At 45.7% G+C, this 21711-nt stretch overlaps 1 protein-coding gene across 2 annotated transcripts in view; it reads left to right on the forward strand.

Annotated features, from left to right (window-relative positions):
* The window catches only part of USP6NL (USP6 N-terminal like), a 1094021-nt gene extending 1072610 nt beyond the window's left edge, over nt 1-21411 (forward strand). For both annotated transcript variants that reach the window (XM_085653483.1, XM_085653482.1), the window contains exon 15: nt 21197-21411. In XM_085653483.1, the coding sequence (XP_085509609.1) occupies nt 21197-21279 (83 nt within the window). In that variant the 3' untranslated portion in view covers nt 21280-21411. The remainder of the gene's footprint in view (nt 1-21196) is intronic.
* Nucleotides 21412-21711: the final 300 nt, after the last annotated feature.

Raw genomic sequence — 21711 nt, forward strand, 5'->3', positions numbered from 1 at the left:
GCGCTTCACCAGGGTAGAGGCAGCTAAATTCCTGAAAAAGGGCTGGCTGATGACCACGGAACTGTATTGGATTAAGCTCCCGGGCTTTGCGCAGAATCCGCTCCTTAAGCTGAATATCGTGCACGCAAACCAATATATCTGGTGGTGGAGCCCTCGGCCCCTTCGGCAAACCAACCCAATGTACGCGATCCATCTGTATGGCCCGCTCCGTCTCCTCCCTGAGTATCTGCCAGAATAGCTGCAGCACATAGCCTTGGAGATCATCCCCCTCACCCCTCCAGGGCATTGCCCGAATTCTAATGTTATTCCGTCGGGACTGGTTTTCAAGGTCCTCGACGTGGGCTTGCAAGTCAAGGTTTTGCTCCCTGAGACGGAGGACATCCTGCTGGAGCTGATGCATATCATCTTCACGCCCTAAGTCATGCTCCTCCACAGTGGCGAGGTGGTCCCCGAGTGCGTCCACGTCACGCTGCACTTCGCAAAGGTCAGAAGATAGCTGGGAGCGCAGTTCTAAGATGTCCTCCTTAATGGCAGAGAAGAGGTCAAGCATAAAGGCCTTAGTGGCCGGCTGGTCATTGTCCTCCGAGGATGGTGTAGGAGGAGACGATTGAGAAGAAGACAGTCCCGCGGACCGCTGCTGAACGTCTTTCATGGTCTTATCACGTCGGGCCTTGGAGGAGGACATGACGGTAATCTGGGCCCCCCGCCACACAGCCCAAGCAGCAAGGCCCCGGAGGCCAAAGGAGCAGACCCGCACACCAACACCACTTCAGAGCAACTCCAGGACACCGAGAGGCAACCAGCCCCCCCACCGGCCGCCGATGCGCGGCCCGAGCGCTGTCACCACTCTATCCGCCAGCACCCCCCAACCGCTAGGCAGGGTGCGGCCCCCCGGCAGCAGCAGGAGAGGGTCCCAGCCCTCCGGGCCCAGCCGGCCCTGCCACCGACCCTCGCCCGCAGCACACCGGGCAAGGAGCGCCTCCCCCCGAACTGTGGGCCGAAAGAGGGCCCAGAAGCCAGAGCCTCCGGTCTCCACTCCGTCAGACAGATCCACCACACCGAACCAATGGCCGGCAACAGACAGGGGGGCCCAGCGCTCCGCCACGCAAGTCCACCGCCAGCACAGGACCACGCTGATCACAACCACCAGTGGCTGATGATAGGGCCCCAGGCAGGACCCCGGCCCACCCCAATAGTGGCAAACTCCCCATCCGCCGAAATGTGGACCGAGCAGGGCCCGCCCCCGAACTCTCACCGCAGGGCCTTGGGCAGGGGGCACCGTCCGCCGAACTGCGGACCGAAAAGCAGGCCCAGGAGCTAATGTCGCAGGCCCCCAGCGCTGCTAACCAGACCTGCCAATACTCAAGTAGGGGCAGTGACCCGTCCAGCAGCCCCCAGCGCACCACCGCTCAAGGGCACAGCCAGCACGGAAGGCACGTGGGAGAGTACTGGGCCCCAACTAGCTCCCCGGCACACCCCAGCAGCGTCAACACCTCTGTCCACTGAAATGCGGACCGATCAGGACCCCCCGGCAGCACGGACCCACCAGGGGCGTGCAGGAGTGATGTGGCCAACAGGGCACGAAGCCCCGCCAAGGGCAACTCTCCCGCCCGTGTCAAGAGACTGAGACTCACTCTCACTGGAGCTGGAAGAGGTAGGGGGGCAGTGCGCAGGCCAGAGACTCCGTGCTATTCGTAGTCAAGCTAGCCCCAAAGTTATCGACGTCTTCGGGCCAAACTTGGTAATTATAATCTTCAGTCCTTTGGGAGGAGCAGACTTGAGTGTTAATGGAGGTCCGCTCGTGCAGTGATGCCCAGGAATCTGGTTGGTCCACCCCCCCCGTAAGGATATATGGCAACTCCCGAGGCCGCAGGGAGCCGCGTGCCTTCTTCACTGGGGAAGCTGTGCCGGGAAGGCCAGTCGACCCCTCCCCCGGTGGGCATGGGGGCTGGCTCAGAGTTAAGCTAGGCCCGCAAGCCAGACAACTCATGCCGCTGTCCGGGACAACGAAGAAGATGCGAGGTGCCAGTATCAGAAGATGTTAGCTCAGAGGGGCCCGAGGGAGAGGAGCAGTACAACAGGCCCCCAAGGCCTCCACCCCACTGTCAAGCAGGCACCCGGTAGAGTCTCACAAGGCCGTAGGCCGCAGCTTCCTTCGGGGGGGTTCGCTAGAGAATGCAGCAGATTGCAGATCGTAGCGCCGACGGGTGCGGTTCCTAGGCTGAGTTAATGGAGGCTAGGGATAGTAGGCCCGCTCACAAAATGGCCGATGCACAGCAGGCTTGTCTCAGGGGGGGTGGGGTGCTCGCAGGGCAATCGGGGATAGTGCTTATATTCCAAGCCAGTCAAGAGGGATAGGCTCATGTGGTGCAGGGGTCACGTGATGGGGCCCCAAAGCGCTGTTAAGGGCCGTCGGCAAGGAGGCACGGCTGCCGCAGTCTCGTAGGTAGAATGGCGGGCACTCCCATACCTCCACTCTTGGCCGCTACCGCGTCCACGCGGTCCGTCTGCAGCCGAGTCCTCAGAAAGCCGCAAACTGGTCCCCGGGCTATTTTCAGAGGCAGCCCCACGGCATGTAGATGCAGCCTCTCCGCCGCCTTCGCGTCATGCCCGCCTGGAGCGCAGCTACGACTGCCGCATCTCCTCACTCAGCTCCGGCTCGGATCCGATGTTCACCCCGTTTGGGGCACACACGCGGCAGCAAAACACCTCCTCAGCTGCACCGGAGGTTACACAAGCCTTATAGCGCTCGTGCTCGCCAGGAGAAGGCCAGGGGATGGGGCAATAACAAGGCAAATTAACAGCGGCGCCGGAGGGACAGAACATCACGTCCTACCAAGCCGCCATCTTGGCCACGCCCCTCCCAGCCATTTTTAAGATGGTGTCCTTGCCTCAGATTTTGTATCTCCTCCAAAATTTCCAATATCCTATCCCCGCACCTGGTTTGCACAAGTGAAGGCCATACAAAATAATCCTGTGGGGGGGTGGGGCAGTTCGGGTGGCGCTCCGCACCTGTTCCCAGTCCTCGTACTGTGATGGGAGTACGGCGGCTGACATTTATTCCTATTATGTCGCATCCCACATCCTTGCAATCAATGAACTATGGTACAGTTCTCCCACGGACCCGGCGTATGCTATTGAACATGCCGCCATGGAGCATGTGATTTGTGAACTGCAAGCTTTAACAGTTGATGAGCAATTCATCCAAGGGAACAGAGGTTGATTTGTCCTTAGAACACACCCTTGTGTTTTGCCAAAGGTCGATTCACCTTTCCAAGCTGATCAGGCTTGACATGCCCTCTTTCTGCCCGTGCCCCAGTCGGAGGTATAATGAAACGTACACACATTAGTTGTCAATAGCTTATATGTAGTACATTGATAATGCTAAATGTTTCAGAGAAGCCAAGTATCACTTTGTAGTTTTTGTGTTACCTCACGCAGGAAGGTTAATTTACTAAGTGCCTTTGCCATTGGATTGTCAAACATATTCAGATTTGCTACGCCAATGCAAAGCACCACTATACCCTGTACCTAGAGCATATTCAACCTGCAAAGAAGCCACAATTTCTTCCCTAGGGTAAATTCAGCTTCCGATATCTGTCAAGCTGCTGAATGATCTACTGTCCACACATTCGTTAAGCATTACTCTGTGGACATTTGTGCCTGACAAGAACCACAAGTTGGTCAAACTGTACCTAAAACATTGTTCCAAACATCTTCCATTGCTGCTCACAAGCCACCAGGGTTATGGTTGCTGCTTTACAGTTTATACACAGATTGTGATCTACAGCAGCATGTGCTGCAAATAGAACATGATGGTGGAGAACTTTGAGTGAGTGGGCAGGAAACTAAACTCTGCTTGCGAAATTTGGTCACTCCGGTTTACTGTTGTAACGTAGAGTTCCGTCCAAATTCCAGTAATCACCGTATGGCAGCATTTTGCCCCCTGTTCGAGCAACGTGATGACAATGGGAAAAACACAAAGCTCCAGCAAGGGAGCTAGCGAGCGAGATTTGGCATCCCCGAGCATGATTTCCAGTCACTAATAAGCCTTCTAGCCCGAATGGTGGCATTTAGAGAGCTGCTTCTTGATTCAATTTTCTTCTCAAGAAGCCCGGATGAATGAACGCTAAATTTGATTTTCGAGCAACTATTCTACCTGAACAGACAGTTGAGGTAGGTTTGTTTTATTGCAAAACGCATTATGTTTTATTTTACTTTCTTTTCCCCCTTCATGAAGAAAGCCACAGAGACTCAACCTTCCTTTTAGTGTCCAACAAGCTCCTCCCATTGCTTTGGCCACCTCTTGATCACTTTATATTTGGATTTTGAGGGGAAAGGATTTTGTCTTCTTTGTCTGCAGTCCCTGCTGCATATACTGTTGGATTTCTGTGTGAGAAATCAATTAAGTTCAAGAACCATTGGATACGTTTGTTGGAGGGCATGCCTTTTTTGTTTTTTCTTCCATTTTTAAGTTTGGTTGTGGGTGAACTGAAGTTTCAGTAGGGGCCAATTTAGCATTTACGTTTTAAGTTTTCTCTAGGGGGAAAAAGTTTGCTCAGGTTTGGGAGGGCTGGGGGCCTGGTTTTAGAACTTTGAATGTACTTTTTCTCTATTTTCTTGTGTGTTGTTTGTGAATATTGTACTATTATTTTGCTCATTTTACTGTTGGGCCTAGTCTGCCTAGGAACCACTGCCAACCAGACATTACTAGGCATTGGGTGTATATTTTAAACAGCTGTTTGTGTGGTATGTTTTTTTATTAAACATCCATTGATTTAGAGATGGCCTTGTATTAAATGTTTTCTTTTTGTATTTTACCCTTTTCTGCAAAATATTAAAGTATTTTGGTGGGATATTTTTGATGCCTTGGGATGGTGGTTGATTTTTTTATAGTTGACATATTTTTGTTTTTGTCATTGGTGACTTTATGGTATCGTTTTTTGGTGTTTTTTACCATGCCTCCGTTCCTTGCTGGACAGGTGCCCATTTTATGAATGTGGCCTGTGTGTACATGTGTGTGTACGTGTGTGTGTTTGTGTGTGTGTGTGTGTGTGTGTGTGTAGGCCACCATTTTGTCTTTGTTCTCCATGCCATGTGGCATTAATGTGTACTTTGTTGTCCATGCCTTTGCAATTGGTGGCCATGTGGCCGGCGGCCATTTTGTAGTCCATGTGCTTTACTTTTGCAATAGGCCTGCATGTGTTCTTTGTTGGCCATGCATTCGGCCTTGTTGGCCATGTGCCAAGGCGGTCATTTTGTGTAGCCACTGTGTTCCTTTTCTTCCACTTGTCAAAGCCATTTTCTAGGGACCTTAATAGAAAAGGCCTATGCCTTTTTGTTTTGTGTAGAAAAAAAAGCATTTTTCCCTGATGTAAGTTTAATGTGTTTGAGGATAATTGTAATATGTATGTGCAGTGTTTTTAATGCATTCTTTCCATTTTCCATTACATCTTCTTGTCCTCCCACAAGATTTCTCTTTAGCAAGATACCAGTTTTCAATTATTTGATTTTTCCCTGCACTCCCTACCTTCCACAGGCATCTCATAGGTGCACACAAGAAATCATGTTTATAGGATTGTTAACTATCCCTCTGTTTTTCCTGCCTGCAATAGTGTCTCATAGACATACACCAGCAATATTTGTTAAAGGATTAATCCATTTTACCCCTGCTCCCCATGCCTGCCTTAGGTGGACGCCAGCAATCAGTTTTTTAAGGACTATTCCAATTTTCACCCTGTCCGCCATAGGCTCACACTAGTAATAACTTATTTAAGGAATATTCCATTTTCACTTGGCACCCCTTGCCTACTATAGGTGCACACTTGCAATACTTTGTTTGAGGATTATTCAATTCCCCCCTGCACCTCCTGCCTGCCTTAGGTGTTGTCTCATAGGCGCACACCAGCAATAATTATTTTAAGGATTATTCCATTTTACACTGCACTCCCTGCCATAGGCTTCTCATAGGCCTTAGAGGCACATAAAGTAAACTTTTCAATCTGTATGTCGTTGAAATATTATATTATGGTTTGAAATGGATACATTATTTTTAATTATTTGTGATGTGACCTCACTAAATTATGTTGTCTGCAGATTCAAAATGCAAATACCAAGGTTCACGGAATTTTTATCTTGTTTGTTTGTTTTTGGTGCACAAGAGACATTATCACACAGTACAGCCATACAGAAGGCCAGCAGTGACGCAAACCATCTGAGACTTCCTCTGAATCTGTACAGGTAAGTGGCAACTGCTAGAACTAAGAAAGCACTTGAAGATGGCACCAACAAAGGGTGCCCCTGCCAAGAAAGTGGCCAGTGAGGAGGAGAAGAAGGATATTGCTACCACTGGCTTGCCACCCCTCCTTTTTTCAGGAAACATGCCTTGCCTGCTGTACCCTCTTCTGATCAGCAAAAGGCTGGACACCGCATTACAGCATCATCAACAGTACCACCCCAAACTAAGGCTTAACCCAAGCCCCTGTCTCTATAAGTCATGGCGACGAGCAGTGAGTCTGAACTGGATTTACCTCGGCCGCAAAGTACCCAAACTTCATAGGAAAGTGGGCAACAGGAGCCGCAGCCAGCAACAGTTCTTCCTGAAGTAGAAGCAGAACACGAGGTTGAGCTTCCTGCTGAGCAAGATGTTGCTCTTCAATCGTTGCTTCACAATCTACAGTAATAAAAGGAAAGGGTACTCCCTAAACTTCACCAAGCTCCCCTTTTGGTGATCTGGACATGGATTGGACCGCGGCAGAGTCTGAAACCTGCTTTGAGAGACGAGGGAAAAGGAAAGTTCATGAAAGCCTTTGAATTATGGAAAGCAGCAGTGATGACCACGAGCCAGTGATTGTCAGTATGGAGGACGGCTCAGAGGATACCGAGATGAGCCCTTCTCTTATTGAGCCTACTGAAAGGGATGTGTGTCCACCACTACCACCACCTGCTTCCATATTTGTAAGACCCCCGTCAAGATCTGTATCCACCACTACTACAGACGAAGTAAGCCCTAAAGAGAGGCAAATGACACAGCCACCTACCTCCAGTTCCTCACGCATTGGCAGTGGCACACTAAAAAGTTCTCCTCCCTAATTTGGGATTTCTTTCAAATTAGCAAGCAGGAGGATAACATTGAATATGCTCCATTTGCCACACAAGTGTTCGTCAAGGTAAGCCAGGTGCGCACTACGGTACTGGAGGCCAAGCATCCCATATGAGAAAAACATTACACAATCCGGTGGGAGGAGCACCTTAAAAAGATAGATGGTGGTGGTGATGAGAGAGGGGAAGCAGCTGAGTGCACAGTGATATAAGAATAAGATGGTCATGAAGAAGACGATAATGACAATACACAAAGCAGCCCTGTCCCCTGTAGTGTGCCAGCATCACCTGAATCAGCAACCTCCAAATGGCACAAGACTCGGATGCAGACACATAGAGTAATTCTTCTAAGAAGCACATGGAGTCTACCACCACCTGGTCCTCTCTGGAAGTCCCCTCGGTCAGTGGCACCACAAAAGATTAAACTCCAAGCTACTATTATGGGTATGTTTAGCCTGCAGGAGCCCTATGACCACAACCACCCAACGGCACATTTGTAAAATGGGAAGCTAGCTGAAAAGTTAGCACTGGACCTCCTCCCTTTTTCTTTTGTGAAAGAAGTGGGATTTTTAGAATTTGTGGTGGCCATCTGCCTGAAATGGAAGATTCCCAGCCAGAACTATTTTGCAACTGATTACACTTGTATCGCAGCACACTGGATCTCTTTTGTGAGGGTTAAGTAGAGTGACCTGCTGTCTGGATCTTGGTGCGTTCTTGCCAGGTTTTCAGATTCCTTGTGTGACTTTTGCTTGTTTCCATGGAGCTTATGTGTGGCATTTCAATGCCATGCATGTCAGTTTTTCATACACTGGTATTCCAAAATGCTATCAGGTGGGCTTTATATGGTTTCTTTTTCATATGTATTTGACTCTGTGTCACCCACTTAAACATTTTATGTTTGAAAAAAAATAACTTCTTTGACCTCGAGAGCATGTCATGTCAGCCATATCTGGATCTGCCGACCCCCTAGGTATCGGAGGACCTAAGCAACTTGATTGGCTATCACCACAGAAACATTTCTGTAGTACACGCCATTTCCTTAATGCAAAGACTTGTGAAAAGCCCTTCAACTCCTCCACTGTTAAAAAACAAATGTACTAGAACCACATGGGTGATTTGAGCACAGGCCTCCCACACAGCTAATAAATCCATTAGGAGTGGGTGGAACTTGTGGAGTTTTATGCAGTAGAATTTCACGTAGTTACCTAAAAAGTCTGCAAGATTCCGCAGAGTTCTGTGAGTGGTGGAATTCCGGTCTATACTACCTGGAACCATTGACGTTTATGATGGTATGTCACCACTCTACTCCTGTATAAGAACATAGATACTGTGAAAGGCATGGTCTAAACGCAGATCATGATGGAAAGAAAAACACACAATGCAAAAAGTAAACTTCAAAAACAAATATCTGTGAGCCTGGTCTCCTTGAACAGCAAGACATAATAAAAAAAAAAGAAAAGCATCTTTGTAGACTTCATGGAAATACTGGTGTTTGGAGCAAGTCTGTCATGTATGATGCTGGTCTGTCAAGGGACTCCTTGGCTATTAATATTGTTTTGAAAGGCCTCTCGGTTTTCTTTTTCCCTCAGTGTCCTTCAGATTCACATCAATTATTATGGACTCTGGTGTCATTTAATTCGATTTTGGATAAAAGGATGAAGGTCTCTGCTGGCCAGTGGTATCTCATTTAGAAATATCTCCTGTGTTCTAGAAAAAAGTGCCTAATTCAAATCTTTTCCTCTTTTGCATGAACTGAGTAAGTTAAATTTGAAAGTGGCTATGTATAGTTGTCAACGTCTATCAAGTCTTTTATTAAAAACATAGTACAAAACAGCATATGGAAGATCACTTATAAAGCATACATCAAATTCGTGCTGTGGTCCTAACTAGAACTGTCTTTATGGGGCAAAGCTCCAAAATTCAAGATGACAGCTTCAAGGTTCAATTAGTATCTAGAATGCCTCAACTGCTTATCCTGAAATTTCTGCTAAGTGAGCTTGAAGCAAGGATAAAAACATTTGTTTGGGGATTAAAAGACAGAGTGCCTCCTTAAAACTTTTGTATGGCTACCACATTCGGTGGTCCGCAACTCCATAAAAGAGCTATCTACGAGAAGTCACATCAACTCTATCAAATTGCACATTTCCCAAGGCCTGCAAAAGTCCTTGGTTGCCAACAATAGAAGAAGCTTTAATTGTGGACATGAGCAGCTTAATTGGCTCTACAGGATGAGGAGTATCCCCTCACATTGTATAAAACTGAATCTGCATTCCATGTTGACCGCATGGCACTCAACCAAGGACAAATGAGACATTCAGAAACACCATTGCAGATCAATGCAAAGATGATAATAGTCAAGAATCCGATCTTGTGCATTGCATGGTCTTCTAAAAGGGATCAGCTCTGTACAGGATGTTGTATGGGCAAGCTACTTTACGTCCTTCCAGGATTTACAATTTGAACTTAGCATATCCAGTTTACAACACTGGATGTACATTCATCCGGCCACTGCTTAAAACAGCTACTGTGGCATATGCCTAATGGCCAACTATCCTCTTCAGTTCACTCCTTTCTAAATCATGGTGTTCCTCATCTATGGTACCTTTATACATGAACCATTTTCTAAGCAGATAGAAAACACCCTGGAAAAAAAAATTGCTCTTCTAAAAATGTATTTAAAATACAAGCTGGTCAGCTTTCTATTGGACTGCCTTCCATTGGAGTGTGACAACCATTTGTGAAAGATAAAACTGAAGTTCATTTACTTAACCTAATCCTCCCTATGTGGCAATGGATACCCTTATGTTTGGAGTCCGCTTCCTTGAAACTGATGCACAACTTGGGAGAAACAAACATACACCATTTGATATTCTTCATGTCCTGTGGTCATGCCATGTACTGAAGGGGATTAATCAAATGTATGGTCTGCATTGAAAGGCATCAGTGGGCATAATTGCCAAGAAGATGCACTGCTACACAACATGTGTCTTACAGGAAGTCCCACAAACCACTGGTAATGATGGCAAGCAAGTGAGTGGCCAAGACCTGTGTTCAGAGACACTGGAAGTTAGTGAAAGCTCAGATTATCGCGAAATGGTTAACTGAAATCACTAAAATAACCTCTTATGAGAGTATTCTCTCTAGGATCATCTCCTATTCATCCCCAGTCTCTAGTCTCTCAAGGGGGGGGGCGAGATACCTCCTCTGGCTCAGGGACTACTTTAACCTGGCTACCTAATGTAGGGGGCCTTAATCAAGGCGATTATCATACAAAGTCTGCATGTATCATATTTCAATGTTATGTTTCAGTATACCTTTCTCTGTTCCCCATACTTACTCTTAGATCCTCCCCAATCAGCTATCCAAGCTGTGTAATTTCCACAGACTCAATTTGATGATGATTAAATTTAGTTTTTTCTTTCACTATTATGACTCTGCTTGTATTCCATATTACTGTGTTTGACTGTTTCTGTCTGGAAATGTCAATAAGGAATTATAAAATATCCTGTGTTGCATTATGCAATATGTCCAAATATTACCTGCAAACTATTCATGAAGTATGCAACTCTAAGTGCATTGTATTAATAATTAGATTAGGGAGATGTAAATTAAATTGTCACTGAATAAAGAAGACAATTACATGGGAAGCTGCAGTCATCAGGTGTGGTATGTCTTCTCTTAACATCATGTGGGAGAGACGTGTTGTTCAACAGTTCCACTACATTGGGGCGCCAGAGAGTCAGGCAGCAAAGTGGCTGCTGCCTAGCATGGCACTGCTAGCCGAGGAATCAAACCAATATTTAGCCACGCTTAGAGGGTTATATGAACTCATCCTACCGTCTGCCCTGATTGTTCTCCTTGGACTTGAGCTGCCTGGTCTGCTTTTCCCACCAGTGAGCAGTGCATTAAGGGGAAAAAAACTGTCTGGCAGCGGCCTGGTCGGGACTGAAGTGACCCTGGAACCTTGGGTTTCCGAAGAAAGACCGGTGCCCCCACATCCCTACGACAACTGAGAAGACTACACCCAACGCCTACCTTGGGAGGTTGGCACGGATGATGACGGCTTGGTTGGGACCAGCTTATGGTGCCTGTGCTGCTGCAAAGGTAAATCGTCTTTCTGTTTGGCCATGCTGAAGGGAGATTACAGGCTGCAGCTGGGAGTCATGCCTAAGCATGAATGGCTATCTTGTTGGTCCCTAATTGTGAGCACAACAACTGCTTTCGCCACTGAACTTCACTGCACTTCGCAACCTGCTTCGGAAGGAGTGGTGCTAATGCTCCTACTGGGAGTGGATCTCATACCGGAGGCCCCAGGGTAACGATAGGCCCGGGTGGCTGAAATTGGCACGAGGTCTGGAGTTTTGTCTGACTAGGCATAGCCACTGCTTGCAGAATAATTGAGACAGATACTCGCAGGAGGCTTTGGTGCCCTCCCCAGGACCCAGGTCTGTGTGTGCCCTCCTGCACGTCTGATGTGCTGGGGTCTGGTTCTGGATCTCCTCCACGCACACATAGGTCCGCCGTGTGAAACCGCCATACTGCCAACAGCTGCACAACACCCTTGCTGCCATTTGGCGACATGACTTCATCATGGGTGAATATGACTATTAACAGCCCAAGATATTGTTCAATAAAATACATACTATAATCGCAGATTTGGACCCTGGTGATCTGTCTGAGGGGGTAACCATGGTGATCACTCCACCAATGCTGAAAACATGTTTACAGAACTGAAAAGCTGTCTCCACACAATAGACTCAATAATTGATTTTCTCAAGAATAGGCTTGATCATATGAAGGAGAGATTAGGCAAACATAATGACCGGATTGATCAGTTTGAGAGGCATGCGTCTGGGGTGAAGGATGCCCACGTGTCCACAAACTAGCGCACCTACTGCATTTGGAGAAGATCCTGGGGGTGATTTAAAAAAAAAAACATGAAGACCTAGCAGCAAGTTACCAGAAAAATAACATTTGCATTATGAGTGTCGCGCAGTCCACCGCTATACACAAAATTGAGAATTACTTAGAAACTATGTTTTGCTCCTTGTTTGCGGAAGCATTATCACCTCTCTTTACGATTGAATGTGTGCACCACTTGCTAGGCAACTGGTCTCTTTCCAGTGCACCAACAACCAATAATGGCGTGTCTTCTTGTTTACAAGGACAGAGAAACCTTCCTAAGGCTTGCCAGAGAACAATGCGACATTCCGTATCAAGGAAACTCCATCGCCCTGTTCCCTGATTTTACATTTGCTGTTCAAGGTGCCCATAGGGATTTTGTGCCAGCAAAGCATCATCCTCCAGAAGACTGGTGCAACCTACTCCCTTCTCTACCTAGCCAAGTTGCCTGTTACCATCAATGGCAAGATGCATTACTTCACAGATTCCAAAGCTTCTGCAAACTTGTGGCCCCCAGGGTGTAAGCTCAGCCTTGCCCAGAACTGACCCAAGCAGACATCTCAGTGATGACTCGCGGATACCCTAAACCTGCTCTGCTAGACCTTTTGTGGTGAGTGTTGGGGGCCTGGGTGGAAGTGGTTGGGTCAATTTCATGTGCATGGAGTGGCCCTGTGCTTAATTCGGATGCACATGCACTTAGCCTGCGGCTGATGACCCTAGAATATACTGGTCTGCAACAGCCAGATATTACCCTCCTCCAAGATCTCCTTTCCTAGAGTGACATTTAAATCCTCTTTGATTTCCTTCTCTTTCCTCAGTCACCCAGTTTCGTACTAACTGGGCTGTTCGCTTGGCCCACTAGTGACCCATGGGAAGTAATTTTTTTATTTTTTTCCGGAGTTTTATGCAGCCCAAACTTGACCCGAAGGTTTCAGATATCGGAGTGCTTTACATGAGCACCATTTGCTTTACACAAGGACACATTATTTTTATTAGGCACGTGGAGATTAAGTGATTTTCCCAGAATTACAGGATGTTGAGCGTCCCTACCGAGACTCGAACCTGGTTCCCCGGCATCGAAGTCGGCCGCTCTAGCTGTAAGGCCACATCTTGTGTTCACAGAGAGTTCGGATGTTCAGTTGGATGGGGGGGGGAGAAGGTTCTTCAACTCGTTGAGTGTTTTGAAGTGGGTGGGGGGTGTTGAGTTGTCTTTCCTTCAGTGTCTTCCCACAGGGCATGCTCGCTTGTACATAAAACTGTGCACACAATGATATTCACACATGAAATATGAGAAATATGCATCATCCATGCTGTGTCCTTAAATCACATGATTCCTTCTAGACCAGAAGCTACTACCAGTTGCTTTGTCATACTGCACTGCGGGGCCAACCGGTTACCCTGGCCTCCATGTATGGGCCTAATGTAGATAGCCCTGATTTCTGTGCAGACGTGTGGAGCTTGATCCTTGGTGTTGGTCCCGGATCAGTACTCTGGGAGGAGATTTCAATGTGATTTTAGACAATATAGTAGACAAATCTAGTGCCACCAATTGCCTACACTCCAAACCCGCAGCTCAGCTCCAATTTATTATGTGGGATTGTGACCTCATAGACATTTGGTGACAAAAGAACATTCAGGGTAGGAAGGGCACATGCATTGCTACTACACACAACACTTCGTCTAGGATTGACTATGGGCCAGTCATGAAAGATGTGTCCGTCTGGACTACTAGAACTGAACACCTCCCCAGAACATTGTCCGATCATGCCCCGGTCATCTTGGTGCATACTCTTCCTGCCACCTGTGGATGCGCTTTCCCATGGAGGCTTTTCGCAAATACCCTTTGAGATAGTGTTTTCCGAGGCAAAATCAAAACTAATATCGTAGAGTATTTCTCAATTAATGCCCATTCATTGAGTTTGGCCTCAGTGCTCTGGGAGGTGTTTAAGGCTTTTATTCAAGGAGGCTGTATTAACAACAGACTGGAGTTTTAGGAGTACTATGAACAGAGTTGACCCGACTGGAAAGGAGGCGATGGCAAAGTGTCATGGGGAAGTGGACAGAGTCGGCCAAACTCTCACCGGGCTTTTTTGTATACCATGGGCCAGTGATTATGTTATGAAACTAACAGCCAACAGAATATCTACACCGATACCAACGGCATCATACAAGCTATGACTATTTTCTACGCAGACTTGTACTGCTCTATGGTGGTACTAACTCTTTGCACTTAAACAAGTTCTTTACTAAGTCCAAATCCTCTGGCTGAAAGACACCCATTGGCAACATCTCAATCGGCCTGTGACTGCTGAAGATAAAATACAGGTCATTTAGAGCATGCCTGGGATAAAGCGGCTGGCCTCGTAAGCCAGACCATATCCTTTTATAAAAATATGCTTAGATTCCTGCCCCACACTTGCTGGCAGTCTACAAAGAAGCTCTTGAAATTGGTAAGCTGCCAGCCTCCTTGTGCCAAGCAATAATTGGCACCATACTGAATCCCGATAAATGACTGCAGGGATGCGATTCTATCACCCACTCTCAATGATCACTATTGATAATAAAATCCTTGCAAGATTGATTGCGACTCGCATACTGCCACTCCTACTGGATATTGTTTGACTTTACCAATCCGTATTTATTCCCAGGTGTAGTACAGCTCACAATTTGCGTCCGATGTTTGCACTCATTCATTCTATAGATTTCCAGCTTAGTGCTGCTGCTATCCTACTTGATGCCATTAACACCTTTGATACTTTAGAGTGGCCTTATGTGTTCCAATTGCTGACTCATATTGGGTTCAGCGCCCATGGCTGGATATACATTTCTGTACATGCTCCTCAGTCCTAGGGTATGTATCAATGCCCCCTATCGCCCATTCTGTTTGCTATTGTGATGGAAGCCCATTTGCAGCAGCATTACTCACATAGAGGCCTTGCCTTAACAGCCAGAACAATTCTTGTCTCTATGTAGGCAGATGATGTTGTGCTCTATATCTGTGACCCTCTGATCAACATCTCATTGGCTTCGGTGGCCATGCAGGTATTTTTATTAACTGGTCTAAATCTGTGATCTTCATTCTCACTCTAGCAACAGCCAGGTTTGACTCTGAACACCCATTACAATGGGCGACAGACAGTTTACTCTCTTGGAATATGGATTCGTGGAAATATAGACATACTCTGGAGGATGAACTACGGCAAGATGATGACCTGGGTAGAGCAGCGAATCCCACTCAGGTCCAGACTGCCTTACTCCATTATAGAAAGGATTGCCATTGATAAAATAATTGTACTCTCCATATTCCTCTACGTATTCATCAATATTCCGATTCCTCTCATGGTAAAAATCCTTAGATGACTCTGGACTAATCTCATAGCTCTGGCATAGGCTGGTAGGCAGCTGAGAGTCAAATGGGAAACTAATCCTTCCCTTTGAACAGGGCGGTCACTGTGTCCCTGATATGGACCTGTACCATGATTTGCGCTGGAGCAGTTTGCACACTTCTGGCTGTATCCTTCTCCATAACAGCCACACACGGCTGTTGAGTCTGATAGTGCCGCCTCTTGCCCACTGAGTGCCGTTCTTTGCTTACCAGCCCAGCGGCCTCATGCAGAGATAGATACTGTGGCTTGTCTTGTGGCCACTTGTGCGCCTGACTTGATTCTCTGTATTCACCAAACACACCGCTCCCTGGACACCCTATGCTCCTCACTGCAACTGGCAAGGGGATCTGCCATCAGTTAAACCGACTGCAGCTCCACACATTTGGTGACCTCTATCCAGAAAGGCAATTCCTGATGGTACATATATTCACAGGCCTGCACCACACATCGCTAGATGTTTTTACAAATTATAGACTCCAGTCTGCCCTTTGATTCCTTCACAGCGCCTTCCCAAAGGCCATGCTCTATGCACTGGACACAATGTTAGCCAACCCATCCCCCATCAAATGAATAACTCGCCTATGAGCCACAATGCAGGAGAAGTCTCCAATACTTGCCCTGAAGGCTCATTTTGCTTGGGAGACAGACCTAGACCCCCCTCCCACTCTAGAACAATGGCCATAATCCAGCGCTCTGTGTCTGCCTAATCCATCGCCTGCCGCGGAACTAAAGACTTCGCCTTCTGCACATTAAATTCATACACAGAATGTACTGTACACCTTTTCAGTTATATGAAATTGGGTTCTCAGAATTCAAGCAATGTCATTGGTGCGCGGGTGGCACGGCCACCTTCATACACCTCGTATGAGACTGTCATGCAGTTTCCCTATACTCGTCTGATGTATTCAATACCATTGCCATGATCACTGACCACTATCTTCAGAGATCACTTCTAGTGGCCCTTTTGGGATATGTGAAAGTCATTCCACCCAGAATTTGCCACCTAAGTGCAATGCTACTGCTCCTGGCCAAGACCAGAAAAGCTAGTCATTGAGGTCGAAACCCCGCCTTAAGTGCTGGCTACATGACTAGGCATAGTGTTAGGAATGGCTTGAGGCATACTTTGAGATGATGCTCATGCCCCAAGGATATCTTGTCTCACTGATCACTTATCTTTCTTTTAATATGGAAGTCAAGACTGATTCGGATTATCCCAGTCTCTGAATGCAAGCTGAAAATTCCGAACTCCAGTGTTGTCATATCTGCATTAGCCTGCACCATGCTCCGTGTACCGGGTGAGCTCTCTGCTCACATACATTTACGGATGTCTCATTCCAATTCTTATTTACTGCAACTCTACGTACCATCGTCAATGTGCTCTAATGTAAAGTAACCTCTTATGCTACTAATCACTTCGCTATTGTAGAAGTGTAAGCTGGATCCCTTCTGAGATATTGTACGAGTGCGTCATAGTCATGCGTAGTCAGCACTCAAATAAATTCTGTGTAATTATCGTTACTAAAGGGAATGGAGTAGTGCATATTTGAAGTATTCCACATGACATATTTGTGTATAGAACGTGATTAATAAGGGTTTCTGTGATACTTAAATATTAATGTGATAGGATAAGTTAACATAAATGTGTCCCATTGTGAGGTTATTACATTTTAATATGTGTAAACTAATATTTTAAAATGTATATGTGTAACAAGAAATGTTTTCATGCTGTTGCATTTAGAATGACCTCTTCATAACTCTTTACAATGTATACTTGCATTAAGGGAGCTGCATTTAATGTGTGTGTAGAAATGTGCACATATTTTGTAACCGTGTGCAATACTAAAGCTGTCCAAAGTAGGCATCGAGAAACCATTTGGTCCAGGCTCATGATTAGAGTCTAACATTTAATTCATATTTACCTTCAAAATCGAAAGTATGTACTTGTATTTTGTTTCCACTGCAGGTATGGAGAGAGAAAGACTCATTGGTTAGCATAGGAGGGTTTTGTTTTCTTTAGATAGCAAGGTATGAGAAGATGAAGTTGGCAAGTAAAAACGTGGTAACAAGCAAGGAGGCGAGTCCTCATGGGAGAGGAGAGCAATGACCAAGGACAAGCGAAGTTGCTACTTATCAATGTAGGAAAGTTGGTGAAAGTATCCAGGTGTACTCAAGCTATAGGAATTTACCGGCAAAGATCCCGTGGGATTGTCTACTGTGACTGCAATTGATATTTTATGCTTAACAAAGTGAGGGACAAGAGAGTCATCTTAGGTTTTCACAGGTAGCAGACCTATGCTTCTGCTTGTGTGGCTTTATGCTTATTTCTTGTCCAGGGAAGACCTGGCCTGGCAGTTCGGGCTGGACTGTTCCCATGAGGAACAGGTTCAAGACTGATATGCAAATGGTTGGTTCTGAACTGGGGTAGCGAAGTGAGCTTAAGAACGACAATGAACTCAACCCAGATATAATAGCGTCTGGGGGTGAGTGTCAGAGAAGTTTCAGCGCTCCGTCCATCATCTCCTTGTGTTTGCTTTATGCTACTTGACCCATGGTTGGAGTGTTTTCTACTAAAGACCCCGACGGCTGACACCTTTCTGATTTTACCCTTATCGAATGCTTCTTAGCTTAGTGTTGCCCCTTTTTAGGTAGTGCACGGAGAGATAACTTGCTCATGCTTACTTTGGAGAATCACCAGATGAAATGTAATACTTAATTATGTTTCTTGATTGTCTGCATCATCATCATCATCATCATAGAGCTAGTTGTCTGCTTTGTATTATATAGGGTAAATTCCTTCAGGAGATTTGGTCTTACCTTAGTCTTTCTGTACTCTTATATGATTATGTTGAGACAGATTAAGTTGTTAAGTGAATTACTGTGTGGCCACATTGGTTGCACTAAAATGAGATGCTAACAAGTGATCGTTTTCTCCTTTTACCTCGCGAGCTGCTAGAAAGATCGCCCGTCTGGAGATAAATGCTTGACTAGGCCCAAGCTCCAACAGCATGCACTCTGTTGTGGTGTTATTGAATTCAAATGTGCTGACTTGGAAAGCCATTCTTCCCCTATTGTCCTGTCCATCTGTAGTGATACACAATAAAAAAATAGTTTCACTACGTTCCTATTATGATTTTTAGTATTTACTGGAAGCGGGTACAATTTTGATGTATGAAATGGCTGTGTAGTCTTGTATGGTCTGTGTAACTGAAAGAAGCCTGCAGTCAATGTAAAAAAAAGTTGAAAGAGCAGTGGTAGAACTAACTTTAAACGTATTGGTAGGTCTATAAACCACAAGACTGAAATACAAATAATCTATGCATCTCATTTGTTATGCATACATACATTTAAATTATCAGAGTATGACTGGTAGCAAATAGAAGACCGTGGGTATGTGACGTAAGCAAACCCTACTCCAATATAGCAGTGAGAGTCTCTAAAGGGTGTGTGCACTATGTTGTAAGACTTTGAGTGCCTTGAATTGCTGAGGAATCTAACTCAGGTGCAGGCTGGAAGGGTGGTGCTTGAGCAGAGTGCCTGCACCCAGAGACTCAAATGCGGTCTCCACAGCCCCAAACAGAGTAAAGCCCTTTGCAGCCCACCCTTCACCAGAATCGCCATGGAAAATTAGGAGGTGTTGTGGTTGAGGGAAACCCACAAACTCAAGAGGAGTTTCCAGGACAAGATGGCAAGCCCGCCTTTTCCCTGGATAGCCCTAGCCAACTCTCCTTTTGTGAAGCTTCTCCTCATTGCAGCCTTGTAGGGCTGTTTCTGATGGTGCCGGTCTCCTGGCTCGTAGATGACGACGTTCGGGGAGTGTGTGAGACATTTGTTTTCACCACAAGGCTGATGCAGTAAAAGACCTGTGGGTTGTTGATAAATCATACAGAGCTACCTCTGTAAACAGCAAACATCTTGTCTGCCTTACTGCTGTGAACAGTCCTGCTGTCACACTTCTCCTACACATTTCTAGTCCTCTGCTCCTGTTAGATGGGGAAATGCCCCTAATTTCTGAGGCGCAAATCCCCTATTATATGTGCACGTAAACCTAATAAGAGATAAAGCCCATCTTAAACTTAATTTTAAGATGGGCTCTTCTATGTCTCTTACTTAAACAAGTTATGCTCTCATTCAATTTTGGGTTGGAGTGTCATGAACTGAAGAAGAGCAGCTGTGTCTCCTCGACCTGCAAACGAGCAGGATTCATATAGTTAAGAAACTTGTAGGGCAGCACACCTTAACTTCTAGGTGATGAATGTCACCAGTATGACGTAACTGAAAAGTTCTGGCGTACAGTTTCAGAATGTTAAGGAATTCATGCCTAAACTTTTGTGATTCCATAATCAGCTGTGTGGTCCAGATTGCAGGAGTAAGCAACAATACTGCTCTATTATCTCTGTCTGTGAAATTAAAGTGAAGGATCAAGTTGATCTCTAAAAGTACAATGAAAGCGATACAGTGTGTGGACAACGAAAAGGAAAGTTTCTTATATTTATATTAGTATAATTGGCCAACTTTTTGGCAGTTGAAATAGTACATGACAGAAGATAATGAAAGGTGCTAAAAACATTAATCAACATTCATCAGAAGGTTCATGACAGACGTGTAATTAACCAATTTAGGGCCAGATATACGACCGTTTTTGCATGCGCAAAGAGGTTTGCGAACCCGTTTGCTCATGCAAAAACAGCATGGGCCATGTACAAAGCCTATTTAGCGAGTTGCAATTTATTTGCGACTTGCTAAATAGGTTTTGCGACTCGCTATTAGGAAGGGGGTGCGTTCCATTCCTAATAGCGAGTGCAAGCCCATGTATGAATGTTTTGCGACCTCAATTGCGGTCACAAAACACTCGCAAATTACCACCCTCTTCAAGAGGGTAGTAATGCACTCGGAAAGGGGTCCCCAGGGGACCCCTTCCCCTTTGCAAACGCAGGGGGAAATATTTTTTAAGGGCAGGCAATGGTCCCAGGGACCACTACCTGCCCTTAAAACATGAAACAAAAACGTTTCATTTTTTAAATGCAACCCGTTTTCCTTTAAGGAAAACGGCTGCATAAAAAAAAAACAGCTTTATTTAAAAGCAGTCCCAGACATGGTGGTCCGCTGAGCCCAGCAGGCCACCATACCTGGGAGAGCCTGCCATTCCCAATGGGGTCGTAAATTGCAAGAGGCTCATTAATATTCATGAGCCTCTCAATTTGCGACCCCATTGGGAATCGCAAACAGTGCGATGCACACTGTTGTACATCCAAAATAGCGCCTCGCAAATTGCGATTCGCTATTTGCGAGGCGCTATTTTGCGCATCGTACATCTGGCCCTTAGAGTGGATGACCATTCCAAACAGGACAAGTAAATCTACATTTGGTGAGAGATTATAGTCCAAAGGAAATTTCCCCCAGATACATCAGTCTGGGTAGACGTTGTATCTCCAGGGGTCCCAGATCGCACTATTTTACGAGGACATTCCCATGCCTTTTAGATCAGCAGCTCAAGAAAGTTGACTTTGTTCGTGCTCTGTAGTCGCACAGAAGGAAAACTCAGTGGAGGCACTTGAATGGCATCTTTTGGCAGGGCCATGAGGGAGTCCTGCCAGTCCTCAGACAGCGCGCCCATGTCACCCCCACATGCCTCTTGCTGAGATGAAAGCTAGTCAAGGGGCTGAATGACCAGGGACTTTGAGATCTCTCTTCTTTCGCGACCTTTACTTCCAGTGGGTTGAAACCTTCAAAGTCCCCCAGATTGAATACAATGTGAATGGTCTTTATTTGCTAATAACTGAATACCTGCATTTCTGCTTCTTTTGCAGGTTGGGCAGAAATAAAGATCTCCGTTGTGATGCACATTTCCAAGTTGGTAAAGTCAGTCACTAAGTACATAGAAAGTTTCTAATGAGATGTGTTACTTTCCTGTGTAATTGTAATAGTTTTGTACATGATATAGAAATGAGCACATTATTTAATGTAGTAGGATCTAAAGATGAACATTTCACAGTGTATGTGTACGGGGGTATAAGAACTATGCAGCTTCCTTAATCTTCAAAACATATCGGGAGACAACACGCAGTGTAAGTGCATGCTGATTTTTCCACACGGTTTTCTTTTGGGGATGCAAGGTGTTTGTTGTAAATTATATAAAATGTGAGTTTTTTTCACAGCAATTTACAACTTACATTTTTAGAGGAAATGTTTTATCTTAATGTTTTATATAAGATCTGTTTTACTTTGTGCAGTTTGATCAAAAATATATTTTGCTAGAACGTGGGAATAATATTGGTTGTGTTCTTGCTTGATTTTTGTATTGACTGGGAATAAGTCATTTGAA

The sequence above is a fragment of the Triturus cristatus genome, chromosome 4_1 (assembly GCF_964204655.1).
Source record: "Triturus cristatus chromosome 4_1, aTriCri1.1, whole genome shotgun sequence".
Taxonomy (NCBI): domain Eukaryota; kingdom Metazoa; phylum Chordata; class Amphibia; order Caudata; family Salamandridae; genus Triturus; species Triturus cristatus.